Source organism: Gracilinanus agilis, chromosome 3, assembly GCF_016433145.1.
Source record: "Gracilinanus agilis isolate LMUSP501 chromosome 3, AgileGrace, whole genome shotgun sequence".
NCBI lineage: Eukaryota > Metazoa > Chordata > Mammalia > Didelphimorphia > Didelphidae > Gracilinanus > Gracilinanus agilis.
The window spans coordinates 59,210,310-59,237,901 of record NC_058132.1 but is presented as its reverse complement, the minus strand read 5'-3'; the positions used below and the strand labels follow the sequence as shown (position 1 = coordinate 59,237,901).

The following is a 27,592-nucleotide window of genomic DNA, read 5'->3' as shown; positions in this document are numbered from 1 at the left end:
ATCGCCTGTAAATCTGATAAGCATATCATCTATGTCTTTAACCAAGACACTGATAAAAATGTAAAAATGTAAACTAGTACACAAGGCCAAGGACAGATTTCTAGGTCACTCATAAATTGGCATTAAACCACAAAGAACTGCTTAAGGGGCTGCTCACTTATCCAGTTCCAAATTCCCCTCACCTTATACTATTATCTCCCTCACATTTCTCCTTGTCAACAAAAAAAACATAATAGATGATAATCAAATGGTTAGCTCAAATCAAGGTAAATTCTCTTCATGGCATTCCTTAAATCGACCATTCTAACAAACCTGTCAGAGGAAATGAATTTAACCCTTTAAGAGGTCTTTAAGAGGGCTCTTCACAGTGTTTTGGTATGCCTAGAAATTATTTTCCTGGTTCTACCCACGAAATCTGTTTTGCTTGTAACTATCCTCTCCCTGATATTATTCTTCCTCTTAAAATGTTGCCTGTTCCTGATTGTTTCCTGATGTAACTCTACCCCAAATTCTATGTGTGTTTAACCCTTCTTTGTCCCTTTGCAAAAAGAATGTAGTTTATCTATGCTCACTCCTTCTACCCATTTCTCCATGTCTTCTTCTCATGCACCCCAATTTAAAGTAGCAAGTTCTACACCCTTTTCACTAATGTATCCCTTTTACTCTTCTTTCTCTTTTGATTCTTAAGTTTCCTACAACGGAACCAATTTGTTCTAGGATCTTTTGTATCACCACTGCCTAAAACTTATTATTTTTAAAGCTGGACTTGTGAACTTGTCAAGGCTCTCTGCTATGTTCTGAGCTCCACTAAAGATTTTAAAACATTTGGCTCGAGACCTCACATCTAGTGTACACACCAAAGTCAAATTTAGGATCCAACATTCATTACCAATCCAATATTAAGGAAATCCATGCATTAAAGAAAATATTTCCCAAATCTCTCATACACACTAAATAGTTTATTATAATTTGATGGACTGACATTCGAAAAAATTGCCATTAACATTTTGTTTCTTTCCCTTCAGAATAAAAATCCTATCCAGTACAAATGGGTGAAATCAACAATTTCTCCTAAATTTTATCAGCCTATTAAGTCGTATAAAGAATTCTATTTTTCTTCTTGGAGTAGGAAGAAAGGGAAGAGTTGGGAGATGCTGAGAGGGACATCTCACAGTTAAGATGTCTTTAAGGATAATGGCAAAAACGAAAAAAAAAAAAACCATGAACTTTTTTTAGAACCAAATACTCCCCCCATTAATAGAGCCATTCCAATCTAAAAATCTAAGATGTTCCTTAATTCTAAATTCACATATGAAAAAACTCTCAAGGGGCTGTAATTCAGTCAGAGTAGGGTCATCTCCTGGGTCCCCCACTTGGCCCACCCACTTGCCTCTTTTTCCATGCTGGTCAGGAACTCTTGGGGGGCCGTCTCTAGGAACTCCCTAATGGGTCGCAGCTGGGTTATGCTCTGTATCAGGTCTTCTTTGTGTTCCAGTAACAGGATGGACAAGGTCTTTTCCTCCTCTGTGCTCCCTGGGGGAGAAAGTGTTAGAAACACACAAGCGAAACTAGTCAATTTGAAGAAAAATGACAGCTTGGTTTGTCGAGAGAGAGAGATCTAACAGAATAGTAAAGCAATCCATGGCTTATTCTGAGCACCGGAATGCAGATACTCTTTTAGCAAAGAAAAACACTTTATTATTCTGTTTAAACTTTATGAAAGGAAAACGTTTCATTTATCTGATGGATCACAAAGCTGCAAAGCCAGCCAGAGGTTAACTTGGAGTTGGCAAGGCCACTGCTTTGTATCTAACCCAAAAGAGAAAGAAACTCTAGCCCTTCAGTTAAGTTAGAAAGCCAATTCACCTTGGACACCCAACCCATCGATCTGGGTAGGCCTTTTTATTCTGAAGGGCATGAGAACACTGCTGGTATTGTCTCAATTTAAGAGACTAGTTAGCCTAGCAATGGAAAAGCTAATTTAGCTTTTATAGCTTATATCATACAACTATGAGAACTGTACATAGCAGAACTCAAGTGAATATGGGCAGATAACCAGGCCTATGGGAATAATTAGAGATGAACTCTGAAAGTCCCTTCAATAACATAATAGACTGATTCAAGTAGATGTGAGTTTTCCTACTTTTTAGCTGCATGTTCTCTCCATCTTCTGGATCTCTCTTCTGTAGTGCTGCTTTGATTTCAGGATGGGTGTCTTGGAACAGCTCCAACAAAGATATAACTGTTTCAACATTGAGGCCTTCATTGTTTCTTATTTTATTGAGGATTCTTTGGAATGCTGAGATTCCTTCTTCAACTTCAAGACACTCCAAGATAACCTTTTGATCAAAAGATTACAGGAAGAGTAATCAATAATCCTGTTTAATTCCCCTAGTGTCTGCTTAACCACAGCTTACTGAACCCTAGGTTCATAAACCTAAGACTCTATCCAAGGCTTCCAAAATCCATTTTCCTAGTTTTTGAAGGAGTTAATCCATTTATCATTAGAGCTCCACCCAAAGGTACCACACCTTGCCAATTGCCCCCTATAAACTTACTGGCTGACTAGACTTGTACCAACCTCTTAGCCTAAGTCAGATATAATAGCAAAAACACACTGATCTTAGAATGGTCTAAATGGTTCTAAGATAGTCATGTCTGGTTTTCATGACTACAGGAAGTGTCATATTATTAATTTTGAATACAAGTTAAGCCTCACCAATTTGGACTTATATAAGTGAGCAATTAAATCTGAATCCATGAAATTTCTAAATTATAGACTTTTTTTTTTAAACCCTTGTACTTCGGTGTATTGTCTCATAGGTGGAAGATTGGTAAGGGTGGGCAATGGGGGTCAAGTGACTTGCCCAGGGTCACACAGCTGGGAAGTGGCTGAGGCCGGGTTTGAACCTAGGACCTCCTGTCTCTAGGCCTGACTCTCACTCCACTGAGCTACCCAGCTGCCCTAAATTATAGACTATTTTGAATAGAATCTAGTTTTATTATTTTCAGATCTTATACAATATAGTGGAAAGAGCCCTGGGTTTGGAATCAGAAGATCTCAGTTCGAGTCCCAGTTTCTGCTACTTACCTTCTATCTTAACTTCACTGGGACTCAAGTTTTTTCATTGAAAAAAAAAAAAATGAGGGAAATTGGACTAGAAAATCTCTAGGATTCCTTCTCGTTCTAAATTTATCATCTTTAACATATTACATAATAATAGAATATTAATGCCCAAAAAAGGATGTTAGAAATAATTTAACCCAGGCCATTAATTTAAAAACAAACACACACACACACACACACACACACACACACACACACACCCTTGTTTTACTAATGCCTAAAAAAAAACAGTTTTTTCTAGATAGACTAACTGCTACTGTCCCCAAAATCTCTCCCTTATAACAATGAAATATAGCTTTAATCAAAACCACTGATCAGAGTGGGACACACTCCCTCCCTATGAACCACATCTTTCCAGTGAAGGAGAGAGGTATCTTCCAGGATCACAATTAGGCATCATACTTTTACAACATTTGGCTTCATTTTAGTTATTGTGTACTGTTTTAGTTCTGCTAAATTCACGCTGCAAAACTTTATAAAAGATATCCCATATTTCTGTAAATTCTTCATGTTTCTTGTTGTGTGCTAACATTTTCCTGCATTCATTCCTGCAACAGCCACCCCCAATCAATAAAAGCACCCACCATTTCTGCTGGGGTTTGTGACAGCTTAGAATATTTTGATGCATATATGCCACCTCTGTGTAGGTATATTCACTTTACTGATGATTTTCTAAAAACTTCAACTTGTTTTCTAGTTTGCCAGGACCAATTAATAGCTTTACTCAGAGCCTTGTCTAAGTGTTTGGGCCATTCATTTTGCTAAAACAAAGCCCAGAGAGGGAAAGCGACCCACCTCCAGGTCACCTGGTCAGTACACCTCCAAGTAAGCAAGGGGGGCAGGGGCATGCAGGGCCAAGATGGTGGTGTAGTAGCAGGAAAATCCTAAAGCTATTCTGAATTTCCTTCCAAATTGATCATTAAAAAGCATCTTATAAGGACAGAAGTCAAAGCAGATTGAGCAAAGGGGCTCTCCCACTGGACACAGAGTGAAAGATAGGCAGTGAGAGGGGATTTTATAAGGGGGCAAAACTGCACAAGAAAAAACTGAGGCTGACCAACCATCTACCCACCTATCACACCAGAGGCAGAGCCAAGACTGGGGAAATCTCCAAATTCTAGGAGGCAGGCTACACTAAAGAAAAAGCACTACCATTTTGGAGGCTCTAGGCCCAAGGAGTGAGATTTGAAGCTTAATAGCACCAGACTCACTTCAGGGCAGCAGAGGCAGCAGAGGCAGCAGCATAGTGGCAGCATGTTAGAAACAGGGGCAGAGAAGATAGCTTCAGGGCAAAACACTGCAAAGTAGGCTACACCACAGACCTACCCTGGAAATTCCAGGCTCTGGAGGTGAGGGTCAGAGCTCTATAGTAGTGGGCTCTCTTGGGCCTTTGACAGAGAAGATAAGATAGCCCCAAGGCAAAGCCCTGTGAGACAGAAGCTAAGATAGAAATGACTAGCAACATGCAGGACTCCCAGTCCTTGAGTGGGAAAATGAGTAAACGAGAGCAAAAAAAGCCCTTGACCCTGGAAAATTTCTACAGAGAAAAAGAACAAAAAACATAAGCAACAGGAGAGGATGAGAAACTGGTCTCAAGCTGTAGAGGAACTCAAAGAAGAGTTCAAGAACCTAGCAAGACAGATAGAAGAAAAATGGGAAGAAAAAGTGAGAAAAAGAAATAAAAGTAATACAAAAGGAAAATAACAGTTTAAAGGTAAAACTGGCCAAATAGAAAAGAGACACATAGAGAGCAAATAAAGTAATAAGAAGATTAAAAACTAGACTGACCTGCCGGAAGACTAGGTAAAGAAGTCCAAAGATGAAAAGAGTGCGATGAAAAGCAGAACAGACAAAATCGAAAATGAGAATCAAAAGATCATAGATGAAAATCAGTCTTTAAAGACCAGAATTGGGCAAGTAGAAGCTAATGATTTCATAAGACATCATGAAATAATAAAACAAAATCAAAAGAATGAAAAAATTGAAGGAAATGTGAATTTTTCATTGAAAAGACAACTGATCTGGAAAATAGATCCAGGGGAGACAATTTGAGAATTATCGGACTACCTGAAAACCACGACCTAAAAAAATTTTTTTAAAAAAAGCCTAGACATCATATTACAAGAAATTATCCAAGAAAACTGTCCTAATATTCTTGAACAAGAGGGCAAAATATACATTTAAAGAATCCATAGATTACCTCCTACATTAAATCCCCAAATGACAACTTCCAGGAATGTTATAGCCAATTTTAAGACCTTCCAGGCCAAGAAGAAAATTCTGCAAGTGGCCAGAAAGAAACAATTCAGATATCATGGAGCCCCAGTCAGGATTACACAGGATCTGGCAGCCTCCACACTGAAGATCCCAGCTTTGGGGACAAGAATCTACTATTTAACAAAAACTGCTAGGAAACTTGGAAAATGGTATGGGAAAAATTAGGTTTAGATCAACATCTCACACCCTTATACCAAGATAAATTTAAAATGGGTAAATGATTTAAGTATAAAGAATGAACTCATAAATAAATTAGATGAAAATAGAATACTATGTCTGTCAGATTTGTGGGAAAGGTCTGTCCAGAGGGCACACATGTGTCACAGACCTCCCCCACTAGAGAATTAAGTGGTGGTGTTTACACTTTTAGTGATTAAATCTAAAAATGGGCAAGGTAAGTTTAATCTCATTATCACATTTGATAGGTATGGCACTGAATAAGTAAATTAATTTAGGTAGGATTGTCAGTTTTATTATATTAGCTCACCCTACCCATGAGCAATTAATGTTTTTCTAATTGTTTACATCTAGTTTTATTTGTGTGAAAAATGTTTTGTAGTTGTCTCCCCTGGATCTATTTTCCAGATCAGTTGTATTCATATAATTTCTGAGCTTGTCTTGGCAAATAGATTACCAAATATTTTATATTGTCTAGAGTGATTTTAAATGGAGTTTCTCTTTCTAATTCTTGCTGCTGAGTTTTCTTGGAAACATATAGAAATGCTGATGATTTACGTGGGTTTGTTTTGTACCCTGAAACTTAGCTAGGGTATTAATTATGTGTGCAAGAGTGGGTGTCAAATAAGAATTCACTGACTGCCCTCTGGACAGTCCTAAGCAAAGCCTTTTCTGTTATTGGTACACATGAAATGGGAGGAAGGCAAAGGAAGTGACAAAAGAAATGGCCTGGATAAAAAGAATGAACTTCCGGACTCGCTTTCTTCGGGCCTGGAACTGGACCTGGAGGAGCTCTGGCTGGGACCTTGGACTTGGTGAGACTGTTCTTAAATCTCTCCCTTAGAACTACATGTGGTGAGTGAAAAAGGCTGACTCCCTTAGCTTCCCTGGAGGTACTAGCCTCCAGAAGGGCCCTTGATTAGGAGGAGACCCTTGTTGGCTAAAATCCTTATTAATTGACTGTTAGGCTCTCTGGCTGGGGCCTCTGGAGTCCTGACGGAGTAAAGCCAAGACCCAAACACATAATCTAGTTCGTTAAGCTAGATCTCTTACTCTACCCTCTTCTCATTTCCCTACTTTCACTCTCTCCTATATTTTATAAATAAATTGCTAAAAATCATTTTAGAATTGATATTTATTCAATTCTTGGTGACCACACCTTTTAATATTCAGTCCAACCAAAACCCTAATTTTTCCCCTTTACACAAACTACCAAAAAACTTTTTTATAGAATTAGAAAAAATTATAACAAAGTTCATCTGGTGAACAAAAGATCAAGAATATTAAGGGAACTAATAAAAAAATGTGAAGGATGGAGGCCTAACAGTATCAGATCTTAAACTTTACTATAAAGCAGGGATCATCAAAAAAATATGGTACTGGCTAAGAGATAGAAGGGTGGATCAATGGAATAGACTTGGGGTAAATGACCGCAGCAAGCTAGTGTTCAATAAACCCAAAGATCCCAGCTTTGGGGACAAGAATCTACTATTTAACAAAAACTTCTAGGAAACCTGGAAAATGGTATGGGAAAAATTAGGTTTAGATCAACATCTCACACCCTTATACCAAGATAAATTTAAAATGGGTAAATGATTTAAGTATAAAGAATGAACTCATAAATAAATTAGATGAAAATAGAATACTATGTCTGTCAGATTTGTGGAAAAGGAAAGAATTTAAGACCAAGCAATAGAGAACATTACAAAATGTAAAATGAATAATTTTGGTTATATTAAATTTAAAAGGATTTGTATAAATAAAACCAATGCAACCAAAATTTAAAAGGAAGCAACAAACTAGGGGAAAATTTTTTAAAACAAAAACCTCTGACAAAGGTCTAATTTCTCAAATTTATAAGGAACTAAGACAAAAGTACAAGAAATGAAGTCATTTCTCAGTTGACAAATGGTCAAAGGACATAGACAGTTTTCAGATGAAGACATCAAAACTATCAATAATCACATGAAAAAGTATTCTAAATCTCTTCTGATTAGAGAAATGCAAATCAATACAACTCTGAAGTACCACCTCACACCTAGCAGATTGGTCCATATGACAGTAAAGGATAATAATAAATGTTGGATGTGGCAAAATTGGGACACTAATATATTGCCGGTGGAATTGTGAATTGATCCAACCATTCTGGAAGGCAATTTAGAATTAAGGCCAAAGGGTTTTAAAAGAATTCATGTCCCTTGATCCAGCAATACCACTACTAGGCTTGTACCCTAAAGAGATAATAAAAAAGAGTTGTACAAAATTATTAATAGCCACACTCTTTGTGGTGGCAAAATATTGGAAAATGTGGGGATGTTCCTCAATTAGGGAATGATTGAACAAATTGTGGTGTATATATATGATGGTGATGGAATACTATTGTGCTGTAAGGAATGAGGAACTGAAAGATGATGTGGAATGAAATGAGCAGAACCAAGAGAACATTGTACACACAAAGTAAAACACGGAGGAACAATCAAATGTAATCAACTTTGCTATTAATAGCAATGCAATGATCCAGGACAATCCCAAGGGACTTATGAGAAAGAACACTATCCACATCAAGGGGAAGAACTGTGGGAGTAGAAATGCAGAAGAAAAGCTTATGATTTATCGCTTGTTTATATGGATATATGATTTGGGGTTTTGTTTTTAAAAGATTATTCTATTACAAAAATGAATAATATGGAAATAGGTATCAAGTCACAACACATGTAAAACCCAGGGCAGTTGCTTGTCAGCTCCCAGAGTGGGGAGGAAAGAGGGGAGAGAAACACCATGAATCATGTAACCAAAGAAAAATATTTAAAAATACAAAATAATGCAAAAAATTAAAAAAAAAAAGATTCCTAGTTTCATTCCAGGTTCAGCCCTTTGAACAAGAAACCTTTTCTGTTCGACTGAGCTATGCTCCAAAATCCTCCTTTGTCTCTTTTGTATCTAACTGAATGGCCTGCTTTATGGATAGGTTATCTCTGCTTGCTAGAATGTGACCTCTCAAAGGGTTAGGGTAGTTCCACTTTTGTTGCTACACCCTGGCACATGCAATCACGCCTGAAATACGGTAGGTGCCTCACAAATGCTTGTCAGTTGTTGATCATTCCAGACTGTGTTCACTGGAAATTCAGTTTGCTACATTGTGAGTTTGTCAACATTTATTGAACTTCTCTCCCTCTTTATCCCTGACCTCTCTGCAGCCTCAGCACTGGCCATCTGCTCCTTTTCTTGATACTCTCTTCTTTCTAGGTTTTTGGGATCATGTTCTCTGGATCTCACTGCTCTTTCATTCAGATCAGGCCCTTATCTAACCATAAGTGTTCTGCATTCTGTCCCAGGCCCTCTTATCATCTCCCTCTCTTCCACTTCATTTGTTGATCTCATCTACCTTTCTGGTCCCAAACTCTCAGCTGACTTCAGATCTCACATCTCAATGCTTTTCAGACATCCTCAAACTAGAGGCTTCATAGATATCTTAAATTCAACATGCCCCAAACAGAACTCATTACCTTCCCCTTTAAGTCCTTCAACCTTCTCTATTAACCTTCCCCTTGAGTTTATGCCCTCGAAACCATCCATTAGTTTTTCACCCACCCCTATATCCAATCTGTTGCCAAGGCCTGTCAATTTCACCTTTGTACCATCTCTTGCTCTGACACTGTTACCACCCTGGTACAGGCCCTCATCACCTCACACCAGGGCTACTGCCATAACCTGACAATGGGCCACCTGGCTCATGTCTCTCTCTACCCCAAACCATCCTCCACTCAGATACTAAAGTGATTTTCCTCGAATGCAGGGCTGATCATTCTCTCCTCATCCCCGCCAAAATAACCTCTAGTGGCTTCATCCAGGAACAAATACAAAATGCTATTTGGCATTCAAAGCCTTTATAGCCCAGTCCCCTCCTACCTTTCCAGTCTTCTTATACATTACTCCCTAGGAAATAATCTTCTCTCCAGTGACACCAGCCTCCTGGCAGTTCCATAAACAAGACACTCTATCTCTTGGCTTCAGGCATTTCCTCGGGTTGTCATCCAGGCCAGGAATGCTCTCCCCTCCTCTACTCCTGACTACTGACCTCTCTGGCTTCCATTAAACCTCAACTAAAATCCCACTTTCTACAGAAAGTCTTCCTAGACCCCTCTAATGCCTTCCCTCTGTTAATTACTTCCTATTAATCCTATATATTGCTTGTGTTGTGTATATATTTGTTTGCATGTTGTCTCCCCTTTTAGATTACAAGCTCCTTGAGGGTAGGGACTGTGTTTTGCTTCTCTTCATATCTCTGTTACTTGGCCCAACCAATTGACAAATATCTAATGATTGGATGATTAATGTGTAATTCACATATTAGTCATTTGGCTTTTCAGATAGAGCTACTATAACATACATACATTTTATTTATATTCATATGTTTATAAGTATATCACGCACAAACACACTCACATATATCATCTTAGAAATCAAGATAAGAATTACAAGATGAATGTAAAACTGTGTGTTAATGTTATAAAATAAATAACAGGAGTCTACATTGAAAATATCTACCAGTCTGATCAGTTGCCAAATATTGTCATACCTACTTCAAAATCTTTCACATTCATCCCCTTCTCTCCATTTATGCTGTCACTCTCATAGTTCAGATATTTCATCACTTCTAGCCAAGAATATTAAAATTTTAGCCTTCTAACTCATCTTATCACCTCATCTCTAGATACTCTCTAGACAAGGATCAGTCAAGTTCATGTGTTCAGGATAAATGGTCTGGGCCAAACAGTTTTCTTGAGTTGGATGAAGGTATTCTCTGCAGGATTCAGTATTTTCTTTTTGGCTTTGGAGCTCTTGAATTTGGCTATAACATTCTTGGGAGTTTTCATTTGGGGATTTATTCCAGGAAATAATCTGTGGATTCTTTCCATTTCTATTGTACTCTCTTGTTCAAGAACATCAGGGTAGTTTTCTTGGATAATTTCTTGTAATATGATGTCTAGATTTTTTTATCATGACTTTCATGTAGTCTGATAATTCTTAAATTATCTCTACTGGATCTATTTTCCAGGTCAGTTATTTTTTTCAATGAGATTACATATTTTCTATTTTTTTCATTCTTTTGATTTTGTCTCATTTCTTGATGTCTTGTGAAGTCATTAGCTTCTATCTGCCCAATTCAAATTTTTAAAGAATCTTCCATGATCTTCCTTTTCCATTTAGTCCATTTTACTTTTCACAGAATTCTTTTCTTCACTGGATTTTTATTTTTATTTTTCCAGCTGACCAATTTTGCTTTTAAAGCTGGTATTTTCTTTTTGCATTATTTTCACTTCTTTTTCCCATTTTTCTTTCCATTTTTCTTTAACCTGTCTTATTTTGTTTTTAAATTCCTTTTTCAGTTCTTGCAGAGTCTGAGATCAATTCTCATTTTTCTTTGAAGTTTTGCATGTAGTTGCTTGGATCTCACCATCCCCTGTTGATTCTATTCTTTGCTCTTTGTCCCCACAGAAATTTTCTAGGGTTAGATGTTTCTCTTGCTATTTGCTCATTTCTCTGTAGACTGGGAGTTTTGAAAGCTGCTGATTCTGCCTCCTCACCTGACCACTTGCAGGTCTCAGTACTCAGAGCTATTTTGCCCTGGGGCTAAGGGGCTATACCACAGGACAAGCCTCACTCTCACTGTAGGCTGGTGCCAGGGCCTGAGACTTCAGGGGATAAGTCTGGGGTCTGGAGGTACTCTATTGTTGGTGCTATAGGCAGGGTCCCAGGATCCCAAATTTGGCTTATGCCTGATCTAGGAACCTGGTGCAGCAGGTGGGGGTGGGGGAGGGGTCAACTAGGACACCTCTGTGTGCAGTTTTGCTTATGGTTCCTCCTTTTCCTGTGAAAAAATCCATGGAAATCAACTCTCTCTGCCAACCTTTCAAGTTGTTTTCAGCAGGAAAGCCCTTTCACTCTGTCTTGCTGTTGGTTCTAAAGCAATTTTTAAAGATTAGTTTGGAACGACTATCTGAGTGGTTTTCAGCTTTAGATACTAATAAGCCACTATCATGGCTCCATCCTTCTCTGGGGAATTCAAAAAGACTCTCTCTGGACTGGGAATGTTGGACACATTTCTGCAATGTCCCTCTCACTCTCATCCTCTGAAAATTTTCCCTAATATTTAAGACTTAATTCAATGCCCATCTCATCTGCAATACATTTTTACTTTCAATATCCCAAGCAAGACTCCAAGCTTCCTACAGGCAAGGGTTAGGCTTTATATTTCTGTATCCCCTGCCTCATGGAAAACCAATGTGTTAAATTAATGTATAATTTCCATAAATGATGGAGTACGCATTACCCCAACACATATACTTGGATTTGATAATCAATCACTTCCAATAGTAGGTCTTATTACTGTGGAGAAAGCAAAACAAACTGGATATGAATTAAGAATACCTGGGCTAGAATGCCTGTTTTAACTCTCCATGTGACTTTAAGCAAGTCCCTTCCCCTTCTGGGTCCTGAGTTCCCTCACTATATAAATAAGGAGGTATGACTCATTTTTAAGTTTCCCTCCAGATCAAAATCCATGTTCCTATCCTTGTGGGCAGCATCTTATGCAGCCCTGGGGCCCCTGCTTGGTGCTCAATGTATACTTGTGACTTAGAGGGGGTGGCTTTTAATTTCTGTCTGCTATTTTCTCCCTAACAAAATCCTATAATCCTTTTAGGTCCATTCTAAGGGTAGTTCCTTAAATAATGGGATGATAATCCCTAAATTCAGAAAACTGAGAATAAATCATCACACACACACATCTCCTCCCACAGAGGGAATGGACTTAAAACTCCAAAATGAACCATTCATCTTTGGTGATGGCCAATGTGGAAATTTGTTTTGTGTACTTATTATGAGTTTTTTGTTTTTGTTTTTAATTACTGAGGAAGGGGAAGTAGAAGGGAGAAATGATAAATGCTTATTAATTCACAATGGAATCTCATGAGGATTGTAAATACTTGGTATCTGAAATAACTGTTCATATCTCTTCTAATAAAAAAATCATTTCAAAACTCCTTCCTCTTTTAACAAGTTCATTTTATTAATAATTTTGACTATATTAAGTTAAAAAGGTTTTGTACAAACAAAACCAGTGTAACCAAGATTAGAAGGGAAATGACAAATTGAGGGAAAAAAACTTTTTATAACAAATTTCTCTGATAAAGGTCTCATTTCTCAAATATATAGAGAACTAAGTCAAATTTATAAGAACACAAGCCATTCTCCAATTGACAAATGGTCAAAAGATATGAACAAGCAGTTTTCAGATGAAGAAATCAAAGCTATTAATAATCATAAATGTTATAAATCCATCTTGATTAGAGAAATGCAAATTAAAATAACTCTGAGGTACCACCTTATACCTATAAGATTAGCTAATGTGACAGTAAAGTGAAGTGATATGTTTAGGAGGAGATATGGCAAATGGGAACACTAATACATTGTTGGTAGAGTTGTGAAATGATCCAACCATTCTGGAAGGTAATTTGGAACTATGCCCAAAGGGCTATAAAACAATTCATACCCTTTGATTCCTATAATACCACTACTAGGTCTGTATTCCAAAGAGATTTTTTTAAAGGATTTTTTAAAAAAGAAAGGATCTACTGATACAAAAATATTTATAGCAGCTCTTTTTGTGTTGGCAAAGAATTGGAAATTGAGGGGATATCCAATAATTGAGGAATGACTGAACAAATTGTGTAGTATATGATGGTGATGGTATTGGTATTGTAAGAAATGAACAGGATGATTTCAGAAAAAGCTGGAAAGACCTTCATAAACTGATTCAGAGTAAAATAAGCAGAACGAGGAGAACACTGTACATAGTAATAGCAATATTATGGGATGCTCAACTGTGAAAGTTAAGTGAAAGACTTAGTTACTTTCAGCAATACAAGGACCCAGGACAATTCTGAAGGACTTATGACAAAGAATTCTATTCACCTCCAGAGAAAGAACTATTGGAGTGAATATAAATCAAAGCATTATTTTTCACTCTGGTTTATTTATGTTTTTATTTTGGTGTTTGGTTTTATATGAGTATTGTCTTATAACCATGAACCATATAGAAATGTTTTGTACGATAATACACATCAAATTGCTTACCATTTCTGGGAGCAGGGAGGGAAGGAAGAAAGTAAGACAATTTAGATCTTATACCTTTAGAAAATATATGTAGAAAACTGTTATTACATCTAATTGGGAAAATAAAATATCTTTTTTTAAATTCATTTTATTGTATTTTGACTCTTTTTGTATAAATAACCTAAGTTCAAATCCTAGCTGTAACGTGTCAGAAAGTTACTTAATTTCTCTGGGACTCAGGCAACCTTCTAATACCCTATAGGATGACAGGATCTCTAAGGGGAAAATCCTACCCTGCTCACAGCAAGAGGATCAATGTGCTCACTCATTTCCAAAATCCCCGGCTAGCCCATTTTTTCTATCTTTACTTCCATTTTCTTTCATTTAGGCACTATAAGTGAAGCGGGTCAGGCTGTCTGCTTCTATCCTGCCTCTCTCTTGCTGGCAATACAAACCAGACTATTTTTTTCCCCTGCTGCTCTTAGGCTTCTGGAAATCTCGTTCTAATCATATTGTCCTAACTCCCTCTGGCTTTCTTATTTGAGCTGGTGGGTAAGAGAAGCTTTTATCAGCAATGGCATCTGACTCAGCTCATTATCCTCCCTCTTTCCTCTCCCTTTGCAGAGCTACTCAGCAGTGAAATTAAAACATTTGTTAACTTCATTGCTCAGCAGTGAAGACAAGGTGGCCATCTGGGGAGAGGAGCAGGGGCAAACTCAGGGAAGAGCCAGGAGGCAGGAGCCAGCTGCCTGGACAGCCTGCTCCTGGCTCTTCTTACTAATCCCTAGTGAGAAGCTGCACCACAGAGATCAAGTTATGGCTGTGGCTGCATAAGCCATGTAAAATGCTCAGAGGTCCTCAGCCCAAAAAAATGGAGCTAGAACAGCCTGCTGGTCAGTTTTCTAAAATCACTACTCTGCCTAGATTGAAGACTGTCTGTCACATATGTTGGGGGCTTAGGGGTTAAGTATCATGTGATAATAACTTCAACTGCTCAAACCAATATACAGAGCCTCTCCAAAAGGGCTGAGGGCTTTAAAATGATACAAACAGATTTTCCCTTTCATAAAGGTAGTATATTAAACCAATGGGTGCTGAGACGACATTCATATCTAGATCCAAGTCCTTTATATTAAAAAAAAAGGCCAATTTCTCCACATTCTCTTCCCACTGTCATGTGAAAAGTTACTTTAATTTTTTCTTATTTTGGGAGACTCAATAAGGATTATTTTTCTCCCCAGATTTCTGCCCTTCTACTTGCCCCCTCATCAGACCATGATCATATACTCTTCTTCATTTTCCTTTTTCTTCCTAGATGTTCAGAGTCAATGATCTCGTTGCACAGGAAAACTTCCCCTTTTTCTAGGTTCTACCTCCCCAAATCCAAGTATAACTAGGAATCAGATCATTCCAGCCTCTGTTGGACTTTCTAAGAGGATTTGTCTCCAATCACTTGATGTCTATCATTAAGTCAATCTCTCCTTCCTTTCTAGAAGGCTATCAATACTCCTATAGATCTTTCTGGCTGTATTTCTCATCCTGACTATAGAGTGACTCAGAGAAAAAAAGCAAAGAACAGCCTTTTTTCTCTTCCTCCAGAACACAAGGAATATCTTGCTTGCTAAATTCATTTCACAACAAAGTTAATTCTACCCTGTCACAATGGGAAATGGACAACAATTATTGGACAATTCTCCACTGCAGGGCAACTTACCGTAGAACACATCAGATTCACATAAGAGATGAGAAGACAAAAGTGTGCAAGGAAAAAATGGTTGAAATCTTAGACTTGTCAGCTATATATTTATGATCTTAGGATCTCAGGAACCTTTCTAGAACTTTATTGGAGAAGAAGGAAAAAATGTAAAAGTTAGGAAATGCACAGCCCAAAGGGCTTTTTTCTCAACTTCAAGTTCTTTCTCAACTATAGTCAAAGATCCTATATTCTATATACATCTAATTTTCACTAAGAAAAAGGAAATGGTCAGAAAAAAGGAAAGAAAATTAATATAAAAGTGGCAGGAAAATATGAATTTGTTCCCAGGAAAAAAATGCTATAAAGCCAGTCCCTGTCTGTCTAAGTAGTAGGTAAGATTATCCTGAGATAGAGACACCTTCCATTGAGAGTCTTCTTCAGCAGCCCAGTCCTTGCTCATGTTGCTGCAATGGAAGCTCAGAGAATAGATTTGCCACTTTTCATCATCTATCCCTGGGAAACAAACTTACAAGAACATTAGTGCATGGTATCCTTCTCAAATCAAGCCCAGCTTTGTTTCACAAAGTAATTTCAAAGAAGAAATACACAAAATGGCAACAACTAGCCCAGACGGAACTTCTGCTCCCTCTCATTCAGAATGATGTGTCAAAATGCAAACCTCAAAAAGAAGATTGTATTTAGGAAGGGACTGAAATTTTTTAAGCTCAAAAAACACTCACAAATAACAATAGTAAATGATCTAATTTATTTGGAAGAAAAAGAGAACCTAAGAGTATAAAGAGTATCTTTGATGACACCACCAATGATCCAGAATCCTCCCCACCAAAAAGAATATGTAAACAAAAAGGCAAAATTTCTATGTTCTTGAGAAAGATAGATAATAGTAATAGTAAAAAGAAACTCTCCTGGAGCAGATGGAGAAATTAGTGAAGAAGACAAGGTGATATCTGTCATCCCTTAATAGAGATGAATATGCAAGACATGGTCTTCCTAAATATGGTGCCCCCCTCCCTTCATCCCCTAGAATTATGCCTTTACTCTGGGCGGGGGGAGTTAGCAGCATCAAGTAATCAAGAATCTAGTCCCTGGCTGGGAACACAACTCTGTGGTTAGACAGGCAAATGGAGAAGAAATTTCAAGAGGATTTATTTTTTTTTTTTACTACAAAACAATGTTAATATATTCTAATAAAATGGAGGTGCTAGATTGACCAGTCTGTGAAAAAAGAATACCTGAAACATCATTCCACATAACCAGGGCACCCAAAGAATCCCATTAAAGTGTTACTTTTAGAAATGGATATTCCTTTTCAATAAGGAAGCCATCAGGTTTAGCTATTTTCTCAGGAAAAAAGTAACAATTTATATTCAAGGAAATAAAAAGTAAAATTGATTCCACTGATTTAATTATCTGCAAGAGTCCTAGTAATGAAAATATACATTTTTCATTGCCTAGAATTTATTTGGTGATATGCCATACTGGTCAAAATATAAATGAGCCTTGGGCTTCTCTCAAAATCAAGCTTATATAAAACCTGAGTACAGTCTATAACAGAGATGGTGAACCTATGGCATGCATGCCAAAGATGGCACGCAGAGCACTCTCTGTACATGTGAGCCACACTCCCCACCCACCCACAGAGTTCATTAATAGAAAGGCAGAGGGACTTGGGTAGAACTGTTCCCTTCCCCCTCCCCACCATGCCTGATGATATTTTTTCACATCACCCACCCCTCTGCCCAGAAGCACACAGGAGGTAAGGTGGGCAGCTCATAGGCAGCAGAGCCGGAGGGGAGTGGAGCTCTCAGGCCATTCCCTGCCCCCTCTTCACCTGCACTGAGGACATCCCTCACTACACCCAACTCTCTGCCCAGCAGCCCAATGCTTTCTCCCTCCCTTTTGGGGGAAGGGGACGGGGAGAGAGGATACCAGGCACTCAATGGGGGCAGGGCACAGCATTCTGTTTCTAAAAGGTTTGCCATCACTGGTCTATAACAATGAAAGTGACAATGAAAATAATGGCTCTAAAAATTTAAGGTCTCTATCTGAGTTGAAAGAAATTTTCTTTTAAATTTAATGGTAAATACAGAATTTAAAATATGATAATTTTATGGGTATCTAGGTGATGAAGTGGAAAGAATGCTGGCCCTAGAATCAAGAAGACTCATCTTCCAGAGTTCAATCTGACCTCAAGCATTTATTAGCTGTGTCCTTAGGAAAATCACTTAACGCTGTTTGCCTCAGTTTCCTCATATATTAAATGAACTGGAGAAGGAAATGGCAAACCACTCCAGTATCTTTGCCAAGAAAATCCCAAATAAGATCAGACACAACTGAAATGACGGAACAACAACAATTTTATGGAATCTTTTTCATTGTATACATATGTATTTTTTTTCCTTTCAAAGAATTGACACTTTAGGAGCACAGGCCTATCTTAAGATCAAAATAATATAAAGAACCCTCTTGTGATCCTCTAAAAATAAAAATTAAAATTAAAAAAAGAAAATAAATTTTAATTTTTAGAAAAATTATTAAGATTATCTCTATTAAGATTATTTTGCATATCCATTTTGCTGGGCTTCATGGCAAGCTGATAGAAGACTATTAAAAAATGTAAGCAACTTGAGGGTAGGAGTCTTATTTTTTTTGCTTTGTTTTTCTATCTTCAGCAGGAAGGACAATACCTTGCTTTATAATATATGCTTTATACTTGCTTCTTGGATTGAATATAACATGTTAAAAGTATACCATAATAGGAAGAAAGCAGTCCATACCTCTTTATGTGGGCTTTTAATTTCTCTACATTCATCTAATCTTTTCAGTACATCCTGGGCAACAGAGAATGCTTCAGAGAAGAGGCTTTCATTTTGCAGAAGGAAATCCAACTTATACATTTTCTTCTCATGCTCTGCATGTGAGAAACAAGATCAGTTAGTCATTAATTGAAGGGATTAAATGGAAGTTTAAGCTGCCTGCAAGTCTCTAGGTCAGGCACATCTTTTAACTGCTATCCAGTATGTCAGATATAATAAGGACAAGGATGTCACTCACAGCTTCTTCCTTTGTGCCATACTCAGCATGGCTAAAACAATGAGCATCAACTCAAAATAGCACATTGTTGTTGGTCTTATTAATGTTTCTGTTCTCTTGTTTGCCTTTTGTCTTCAGATTGCTGACAGGCCTTCTTCCTACAGAGTAAGGATGGCTGCTTCTATTAGATACAAACTGTGACAACAGGAAAAATCTAAGAATCTCACAGAAGTATGCCAAAAGGAAGAGGGCTCAGCCTTGCACAAAAGCTCTTAGCACTTTATACTGAATGAAACTGATGCCAATCATTTCAACATAACTAACCTGGACCTCTAGAAGGCTGCTAACAGAGCAGAGTTTATTGAAAACCATTAGTTGCTGTACTTCAAAACAAGACCTGGCACTTCACTGAGGTAGGCATTCCTCCATCAACACAAGTCACTGCACCTCCAGGGCTATGGAGTTTGCCTTTAGGAGTTGTAACAGCTAAAAGCCTTCTTCATTCTGGTAAGGTGTCTATAATGAGAAACTATGAATACCTCAGAAAGGGATCTGCTGAAAAGAGAGAAAGCCATGTAACAACTTCAGTTCTCCCTTACTCTTAGTAAAGAGCAAAAACTTCTGTGGATGTACACAACTCAAATTACAAAAGCCAGTGAGATAGCAGGAGAAATAGCATCTTATAAAAAGTTGCAATATCATAAAGCTTAGGGCTAAAGGGAGATGCTAAAAATGTGAGTCAAAAATAGCACAGAAATCATTAAGTGATAAGATGGCAACAAACTGTCTTTCAGAACAATTACCTGGTTCTGAAGTATTCTCTGTCATATTCTGAGATGTGCATGACACTGCCACCACTGCTACCTCCTTCTCCTTCTCCTCCTCCTCTTCATTTACTGCTTCTTGCTCAGGAGGAGGAGAATGCATTTGGGGAGTATCGGAAGGCTCCCTTGGTGAAGCTGCATTGTGTATTTCAATTTCCAGAGCCTCTTCATGGGCAACAGCAGAATTCATAATCAGCTCCTTCTGAGCCATGGCCGAATTCACCTCACCAGCATCTGGTGTCACAGCACTAACCACCACCACAGTGTCAGCCTTTAGAGACACAGGAGATGGAGACTCTCCTGGATGTGGAGACTCAATTGAATTCTTTGGGGAAGGGTTTTCTACTAGCAATCCATCAGTGTCCTTTCTGCATGGCTCCACTGTCTGAGGGGAAACCTCTCTTATCACTTGGCTTGGAGCAGAGCAGTTTACAAGGCTAGTTAGAAGATTCTTACAGCTAACTGCCACATCAAACATCTGTAGGCTGTCAGCTAAGGAGATAATCTTAGAGAAGTTGTGTTTGCCCACAGGCAGCTTGCCGGTGTACATCATTTCTAAAAGGAGAGCAAACTCATCTGGACTCACAACAGATGCATCAATAGAAATTGTATCCGTATTATCCAGTAATGTTTTAAATAGGAGGCTGGCAGCAGCCAAGACCAGTTTATGGGCCCTGAAATAAACTGTGCCAATAGAAATGGTGCAGTCACAGAATTGTCTCTCCTTGCAAAGGGTATACAACTGCTGCAGCAACTGGCGGCCATAGTTGGGAAGTTCCATTGCTCCAACCTGAGGCAATAAGAGCACTGCTTAATCCTTCTGCCAAAATGCCTCTCTGATGATCAACACCAACTAGAAAAAAAACAGAGAAATAGGATGGTAGTAGTTATTAGGACTGAATGTTTCCCAGTTCCTATAAGCCAAAAGTACAACAAACAACAACAATAACTACCACCACCACCGTTGTCACCACCACCACCACCGTTGTCACCACCACCATGTAGCACTTATGTAGAGCACTTCAAGGCTTGTAATGCTTAATAAATGTTAATATACATCACAGCTGTGTGATAGGTGAAATCTGAAATAACTGAGAAGATAAAAACTTTAGCAATATAGATTTATTAAGCAATGCATGCCAATTGCATAATAAATTAAGACCAGGCCTCCTCAGTTTGGCACCTGGATCCTAAATACAGGGAGGATATAGATTTTTATGCATTAAAAAAAAATAACAGGATACAAACCAGGATCCAAGATTTGGTAATTTGATTTCTATTTGGAAGAAAGATTAGGGACTTTCTGAGTTGGGAGGAAGACAGCAAATAGGCACAAATTCTCTAAAATTCAGAAAAAAAAAAAGTGTCCCCCTCCAGGCCAAATTTCTGTATTCAATTAAAGGAACATGGAAACAATAACTGATTGACCAGTACAGGGTCAGTTTTCAGACTGCTTGAGACATATAATTGTGAGAAAACTCCTTGCACTAGTCTTCATATCTGACTGAGTTTCTGGTCAACATAACCTAGGTCCTTAGTTAAAGGTAAAAGCAACAGGTAAAAGTGGTCCAGTTTTCCAGCCATGCAAGGCTAGGTTCAAACAATGCAATAAAGTTTTCTCACAATTCCCATAATTGAATAAAGTTTTCTCACAAGACAGAAATTGGACTAGAGCCATAATTGAATAGAAAGGGAATTGAGCCAGATTCAGAATTGAGTCATAAGATGAAGTCAGTATCGTTTACTCAGTTCCCACAATTCCTACATGAAACCTTGCAAGGTAGGCACTATTATTATCCTCATTTTACAAATGAAAAAATGAATGCAGAGAACAGTTCAGGGACCTGCCTAGGTTTACACAGTTAATAACTGTCTGGGGCTCAAAGTCAGGTCTTCTTGATTCCAAGCCCAGCACTCAATACACTGAATCACTTGCAGCCTCAAAAATTAAAATCAAATATCCTTGTACCTCATATATTAAGAAACTTTCAGAACTTAAGACTTTTTGACTTGGAAAGAACCTTAGGGATCATCTAGTTCAATCTCCTCAGTTTACAAATAAGGGGATCAAACTACTAGAGAAGTCAGGTACACAAAGCTATTGTAGCACAAGCAGGTCCTAGAATCCATGCCCTTCTAAATCTCAGTTCAATATTCATGAGGAACAAAAGAAATGCCAGAAGATTATAAATGGGTCAAAAATGGTGAATCTCCTCAATGAGGAAAGATATACATATATACAACTTTGGAAGTGTAAACCATGGTCACTTAGGAAAGCATAACTGATAAGTTTGAAGCTTGGGAAAACATTAGTCAAACATCAAGTATTCAGCTTGTAACCAGGAAACACCTGGACGAATATGACATAGTGACTAGATAGGCACCAACCTGGTTTAAGAACAAACTAATTTAATTGCCTTCTAAAACAAGAATATGGACCTTGTAGATAAAAGAAAAGCAACATATATGATACATTTAGACTTTCATCACACTTGTGATTTTAACTCATAAAAAATAGGAACACATTGCGTGTACTCTCCTATTACATGAATAAGAAGATAACCACAAAGGTATATACCCAAAGCATAGTCATTAACAATTCATCATTAGTCCTAGGGTGGGGGGACAATGGAAGCAAACTATGCTGAAGGAATAACCCACCAGGTCTTGAATCTAAGAATATCATTTGTATTAAATGACTTTAACATTAAAATAGAAAATTAGGCTCAACAAGTCAATGGAGCTCAGTTAATCAAGTTTACTACCAAACCATAATTAGAATGAGAATAGTTAGAACAGAAACAGAATTTAAAGTGAGTTCAACAACATGAAGTAACAATGGTCAATATATAAGAAAAACAACATGGAAATATCATAAAACAAAGGCTAAAGCATGACTATCTCCAGAAGCAGAAAAGGATCATCCTGTCTTTTAAAAAGTTCAAGGGAAGTATTTATTAATGGCACAAGACATTCAAGATCTAGGAAGTACTCCTATGTCCTTAATCAAACAATAAAAACTAACACTTAACATCTTTTTATATAATTTGATCCTTTCAATAACCCTGTGACATAGGTATTATTATCCTCTTTCACAGATGAGCAAACTTTACTTCAGAGTTGCAGCAATTTACCCAGAGTAACAAAGCTAGTAAATGTGAGGCAGGATTCTTGAACCCAGGTCTTCCTAGTTCCAAGTCCAACCTTTTGTCCACTATGAAAGCATTATATCTCTTAGAATTATGAGCTAGGAAAGATCTTATAATCCTTGTGTCTAATCTGGGAGGATCCTGAAAAGGATCTAGCAAATAGGACAGCAACTAATAAAACTAGTAGGCTTGTGAGGAAAAGTCAAATGTCTAGCTAGCTAGTAGAGAGATGTAAGATTTAAATTAAATGTCTAATACTTCAAGTATTATTTTTATAAAGTTTATTATCTGACAAAATAGAAACATGTGACTAAGTTTTTCTACCTGCTCAAAACTCACCGTACAACCAAAGTCACAAAAGGAAGGAAAGAGAGCAAGAAGCAGGGTTATACCAAATTTATATCCTGTCTACATCAGTATGTAATGACAAGAAGTGAGTAGGGTGCTGAAAATTGTAGTTTTGCTGGGGATTGTATTTTTTAGGGTAACAGATTCAAATTACAAAATCCCCCCTGGGATCCTTTGGGAAACTAGTCTCCCTAATGGATCATGTAAACATAACCAGTTTATAAATTACAATAATTTGGGGATAAACAAGAAAGAGAACACAACCATTGATTGCTAGGCACATTGATAAAAAGCCAATTGGGGGCAGTTCCCTTTGGCATAAGAGTATACATACAAAATAAATGTGTTCAACACCCAACACTTCGATTTCACTACAACCCAAAGTTCATTCTGGATCTTTTGGTGCGGTGTGAAGTTTCTGCAGGCATCTCCATGGCACCTTCTCCAAGTAGTTCATTTTCTGGATTCTGGGAGGTAGCAAGTCTCTTAACTTGTATAAAACTATAATTTTATGACAATTATAAAATCCCCCCTGAGGAAGGTATTGACAAACACATGGATCAACTCAGGATACATTTTCACTAAGAAAACAGCTTTATAAAAAATAGTAGTATAGCAGCTAATTCAAGAAAAACTTTTGGGTCTAAAAGGTCACCAAGAACCTAGATCATTCTGGTGGAGATTAAGCTGAGGAGTTAAAAACCATCCAGAAGCTACTTACTAGGCTTCATGGGAAATGCTTCCTCTTGGGAGCCATCCAGGGGTACCATGACCCCTAGGAAAACTTTCCCAGCTCCTCTGGTATAAGACTTTAATAGCCATAAAAGGCATGTCTCTATATGTCTCATCCATTACATTTTTATAAATGTGGAGGTGGGGAATAGTGCTATAGCACTTCACTTCAGCTACTAAATGGACCCTTACCTCTTGTTACAAACAACTCAAAGGTACTTTTATAATGGTATCTTCTCTAGTCCAGTCATATGGGAAGGTACAAATAAAGACAATGTAACATAACTAATTGTCAAAACACAGTAACTTAAAGTGGCATAGTGTAACAGAACATATTAGATTAGAACCACTATGTGAACTTAAACAAAATGAAATCTTAAAACAAGCAATCAGAAAATACAATATATGTGACAGGATACAGGTACTGAATTCAAGAGTTCTTTTTTCCAATTCCAATACAGAGACTTCCATAAAACAATGAAGTCTGAAAAGGTTTAAAATCCACTTGCAGACTCTAAGATTCCTTTGCCTCCCCAGGATCATCATCCATCTAGGTTTCTTTTGGTCACACCTCTGGGATCTCCCATAGTGAGGGAGAATTCCTTGTTGAACATAGTGTGGAGGAATCCCATATTGGATGTATTGTAGAAACTGGGCAAGCCAGAATGGCAAGGGGATGTAGGGAGAGGAATCTCTCCTTGCAAGGGGACCAGTGCACCCTGGAGTGTTAGGAAGAAAAGACATCCTAAAACTAGGAGCTGTTTGAGATAGGTAATGCACTGCTCTTTCATAGAGTGGGCCATGCTTGCAATTCTACTTCCTGTTTGGAAGAGTAACCTTCCTTCCCCTCCTCCCTAGGGGTAAAAATGCCAGGGAACAACTTGCTTCCCCTGCCATGTGGACAGGGTAAAAGTGCTACAGGAGGCTAATTATTGCCTAAGGGAAACACACCCGGCCTTCCAACACAAACAGCAAGCACTCAGCTGTAGGCAATGTAAGGGGAACAGGGATTTATATTTTTCCCAGCCTGTTTGGAGAGTGGCTCGGACTCCCAGCTTGTCGGCAGCAATCAGCAGCAGGAGCAGGAGCTTTAGCAGCTTGGCTGGGACCACCCAGGCAGAGAGGCAGGATCCACAAAGCAGGGGAAAAACTCTGAGGAGAGTTCCTGGGGGGGGGGGGGGGGGGAGGGGTAAAATTAAATGTCCAATACTTCAAGTATTATTTTTATAAAGCTTATTATCTGACAAAATAGAAACATGTGACTAGGTTTTTCTACCTGCTCAAAAATCCCCGCTCCACCAAAGCCACAACAGGAAGGAAAGAGAGCGAGAGGCAGAGCTATACCAAATTTATATCCTATCAACATCAGTAAGCAACAACAGGAAGTGAGTAGGGTGCTGGGAATTGTAGTTTTGCTGGGGATTGTAGTTTTTAGGGTAACAGATTCAAAGTACACAGATAGGAGAAAGGTAGAGGAGCAACTGTCTTCAAACATCTGAGGGGTAACCAATGTGCAACATTGTAACCTGAACTTCTCCATCTCTAAAGATATAACTGGTTTAAACTACAAGATAAAAGACTTATTGAGCTTTTGATAGTGAACAACTGAAATGCACATTGGAGGGAGACTGTGAAATCTCAACCCTGGAAATCTTGGAGAAAAAAAATCATCTATCCAGAATGGCTCAGATATATATAGCACTACATCAAAATAGGGGATGAGACTAGATGACTTCAAGGATTTTATTATGTAGTAAATGTGATCAATACTCATAAGTTAATCACTCTAGTAATGCTCTATGGCTACAAATCATGGAACCTAAGATGAATGGTAGACATGAGTAAGCCGAAGCATGTTTTCTGCAATGCAAGAAGTATACAGGAAATGAATGTCAGAAAAACAAATGGGCTAGTGATGTAGAGAATGTGAAGCATAAAAATGGACAGCCAGAGTGCTGACACCAGTGAAGCTGCACAATGAAGCAATGAAGTGATGTTCAAAGACATCATATAGAAGATCATGAGGAAAGGATTTATGGAAGGACACATAGAAGAACCATATAGGAAGAGAAAGGATTATTGCCTGCATAATTGAAGGGGGTGTCCACAGTTAAGACAGGGATCCTCAGAAATGCTGTCAGCCTAGCAACAATCACCCATGGTTGAATCTTTCATTTCTAGTAGTGAGTTAAGCAGGCTAAGGGTATAGTGAAGTCTAAACTGCTAGTTTCGCTACACATTTCTCTGCTAAGATACATAAATGCAGCTATTTTCTTCTTTATTCTTTTGTGGAGAGGTTATGAGCTTCATATAATGAGTGACTGAACCAAACTTTCTAGAGAAGCAAAAAAAAAACCTGAGGAACACTGCATGTTGGGATCTCTAAGTGGAGTCCTGGAGGTGTCTGTATAGAAGCAACTGAAATTACGTTATTAAGCATTTACTGAAATTGCAAGGCTTGGGAAAATTGTCAAGGGTCCCAGGGGAAGAACATTTAAGCAACAAAAGAGCAGAGGAAATCCGGATGTTCCTCAAAGGAACAATATTAAAGGCATAAGAAAAGACTGTCCCGATATAGAATCAAGATAGGAGGAGTAAGACACTTAATTGGTAGAACCGAGTGCAGCATAAAGCCCTGAAATGCGAATGGGAATTGTACACCAAGTGGAAACTAGGCCAGCTCACTGAAGAGGAGTACAAAGAAATAGCAGGTGCTTTAGAGGAGTAAACTCAGAAAAACAAGTGAGAACCACGATGCAATTTACAAGAGACATGAAGTCTCTTTAATGGATAGGGGAAAAAAATGACACTGAAAACACAGACTTAAAATACTCCTCCTCCTTCTCCTCCCCCCATTCCCCATCACTTTTACAAAAGAAAAAGGTCAGCTGGAGTGATGAATGTCTTGGCTAGAAGGGCAAGATGCCACATGAGAAAAATGGAAAGGTCTAACTGAAGACATTTGTGTTTAATTGAATAAACTGAATGTTTTCACATTTACCAACCCAGGTGTGAGGAAGAACAGCCAGCTGGCTGCTAGCTCCCCACATCAGATCTCATTATAGGAGAGAGGAGGATAAGGGTTCTTTCTGTGGTTCCTACTTTCAGACCTCTATCCAACTCCCCTCCCTCAAGAAAAACACTGAATTATCTCTCTGTCCAGTCCCCTTGTTCTTGGTCTAAAGCCCTTTGGCCTGGTTTCCCAAGCACTCTGGGTTTCTTCTTCTGAATCTCTTCAAAGTCTACATTACATTTTTATTCCAGGCTATGAAGACCTGAAGCACCTTCCTAAATACAACAAACATATTTCTTTTTGTTAGCTGCAAGATTCTTGTGAAGTAAAAATCTTTCCTCATTATTTCATAATGCTTAAGTTCTTCTGTAGGAGCTGGAGAGCACTATTCTTACTTCACAAATGAAGAAACTTAATCTCTGAGAGACAAAAGAATTTAGAAAGCAGTGGTGGAGACAAAAAGTCTCTTATTCCAACCAAAATCTTCCCAGGAAGAAAACTGCTTTTTCCCCAATGTGATTCTCACAACACTGGGAGCTAGATGCTATTATTGCCCTCATTTTACAGATAAGGAAATTGAGGCTCAAAAAAGTTACGTTATCAATACCACCTACCCTCACAAGGTTGTTGTAGGTTCAAACAAGATAAAGGTAACTTACAAAGAGTAAAAACATTTTATAAATGAGAAGGCAGGGAAGAGTCCTTTGAATTAATTACTCCATATCCTTAACTACCTTAACTAGTTGAGTCAATCTATCAAAGGCATTAAACTAGGTGCAAAAAGTCCTTCATCAGTTGGGAAGCACTGAAATAAACTGATAAAATGAAATGCCTTCAGGAGGTATAATTGGTTGAGAAGCATCAGTCATGCGCACTGGGTATAAAATAGCAAACCAATTGGGACACTGCTTTCAGATAAAAAGGGAGTAAGAAGAGACTGTCTCCTCCCTTGTCCCTTTTACTAAAGGATGACTTTATAAACTTTGATGGGTCAGAAGATTTGACTTCTCATTAATATCCTCGCACTGTCCCCAGAACAGCAGTGTTTGACTGTGGTGTCTGCCTCAGAAACCAAGT

General features: G+C 38.1%; 1 protein-coding gene across 2 annotated transcripts in view; it reads right to left on the bottom strand.

Annotated features, from left to right (window-relative positions):
• ZBTB40 (zinc finger and BTB domain containing 40) overlaps positions 1 to 20,054 on the bottom strand; it is a 46,017-nt gene extending 25,963 nt beyond the window's left edge. Inside the window, exons 1-4 of one of the 2 annotated variants that reach the window (XM_044671314.1) lie at positions 19,305 to 20,054; positions 18,194 to 18,319; positions 2,144 to 2,339; positions 1,391 to 1,533 (exon numbers count right to left, since the gene is read on the bottom strand). In XM_044671314.1, coding sequence (XP_044527249.1) covers positions 1,391 to 1,533; positions 2,144 to 2,339; positions 18,194 to 18,319; positions 19,305 to 20,054 — 1,215 coding nt within the window. The remainder of the gene's footprint in view (positions 1 to 1,390; positions 1,534 to 2,143; positions 2,340 to 18,193; positions 18,320 to 19,304) is intronic. The other variant, XM_044671315.1, reaches the window with a different exon arrangement.
• Between the last annotated feature and the right edge of the window lie 7,538 nt (positions 20,055 to 27,592).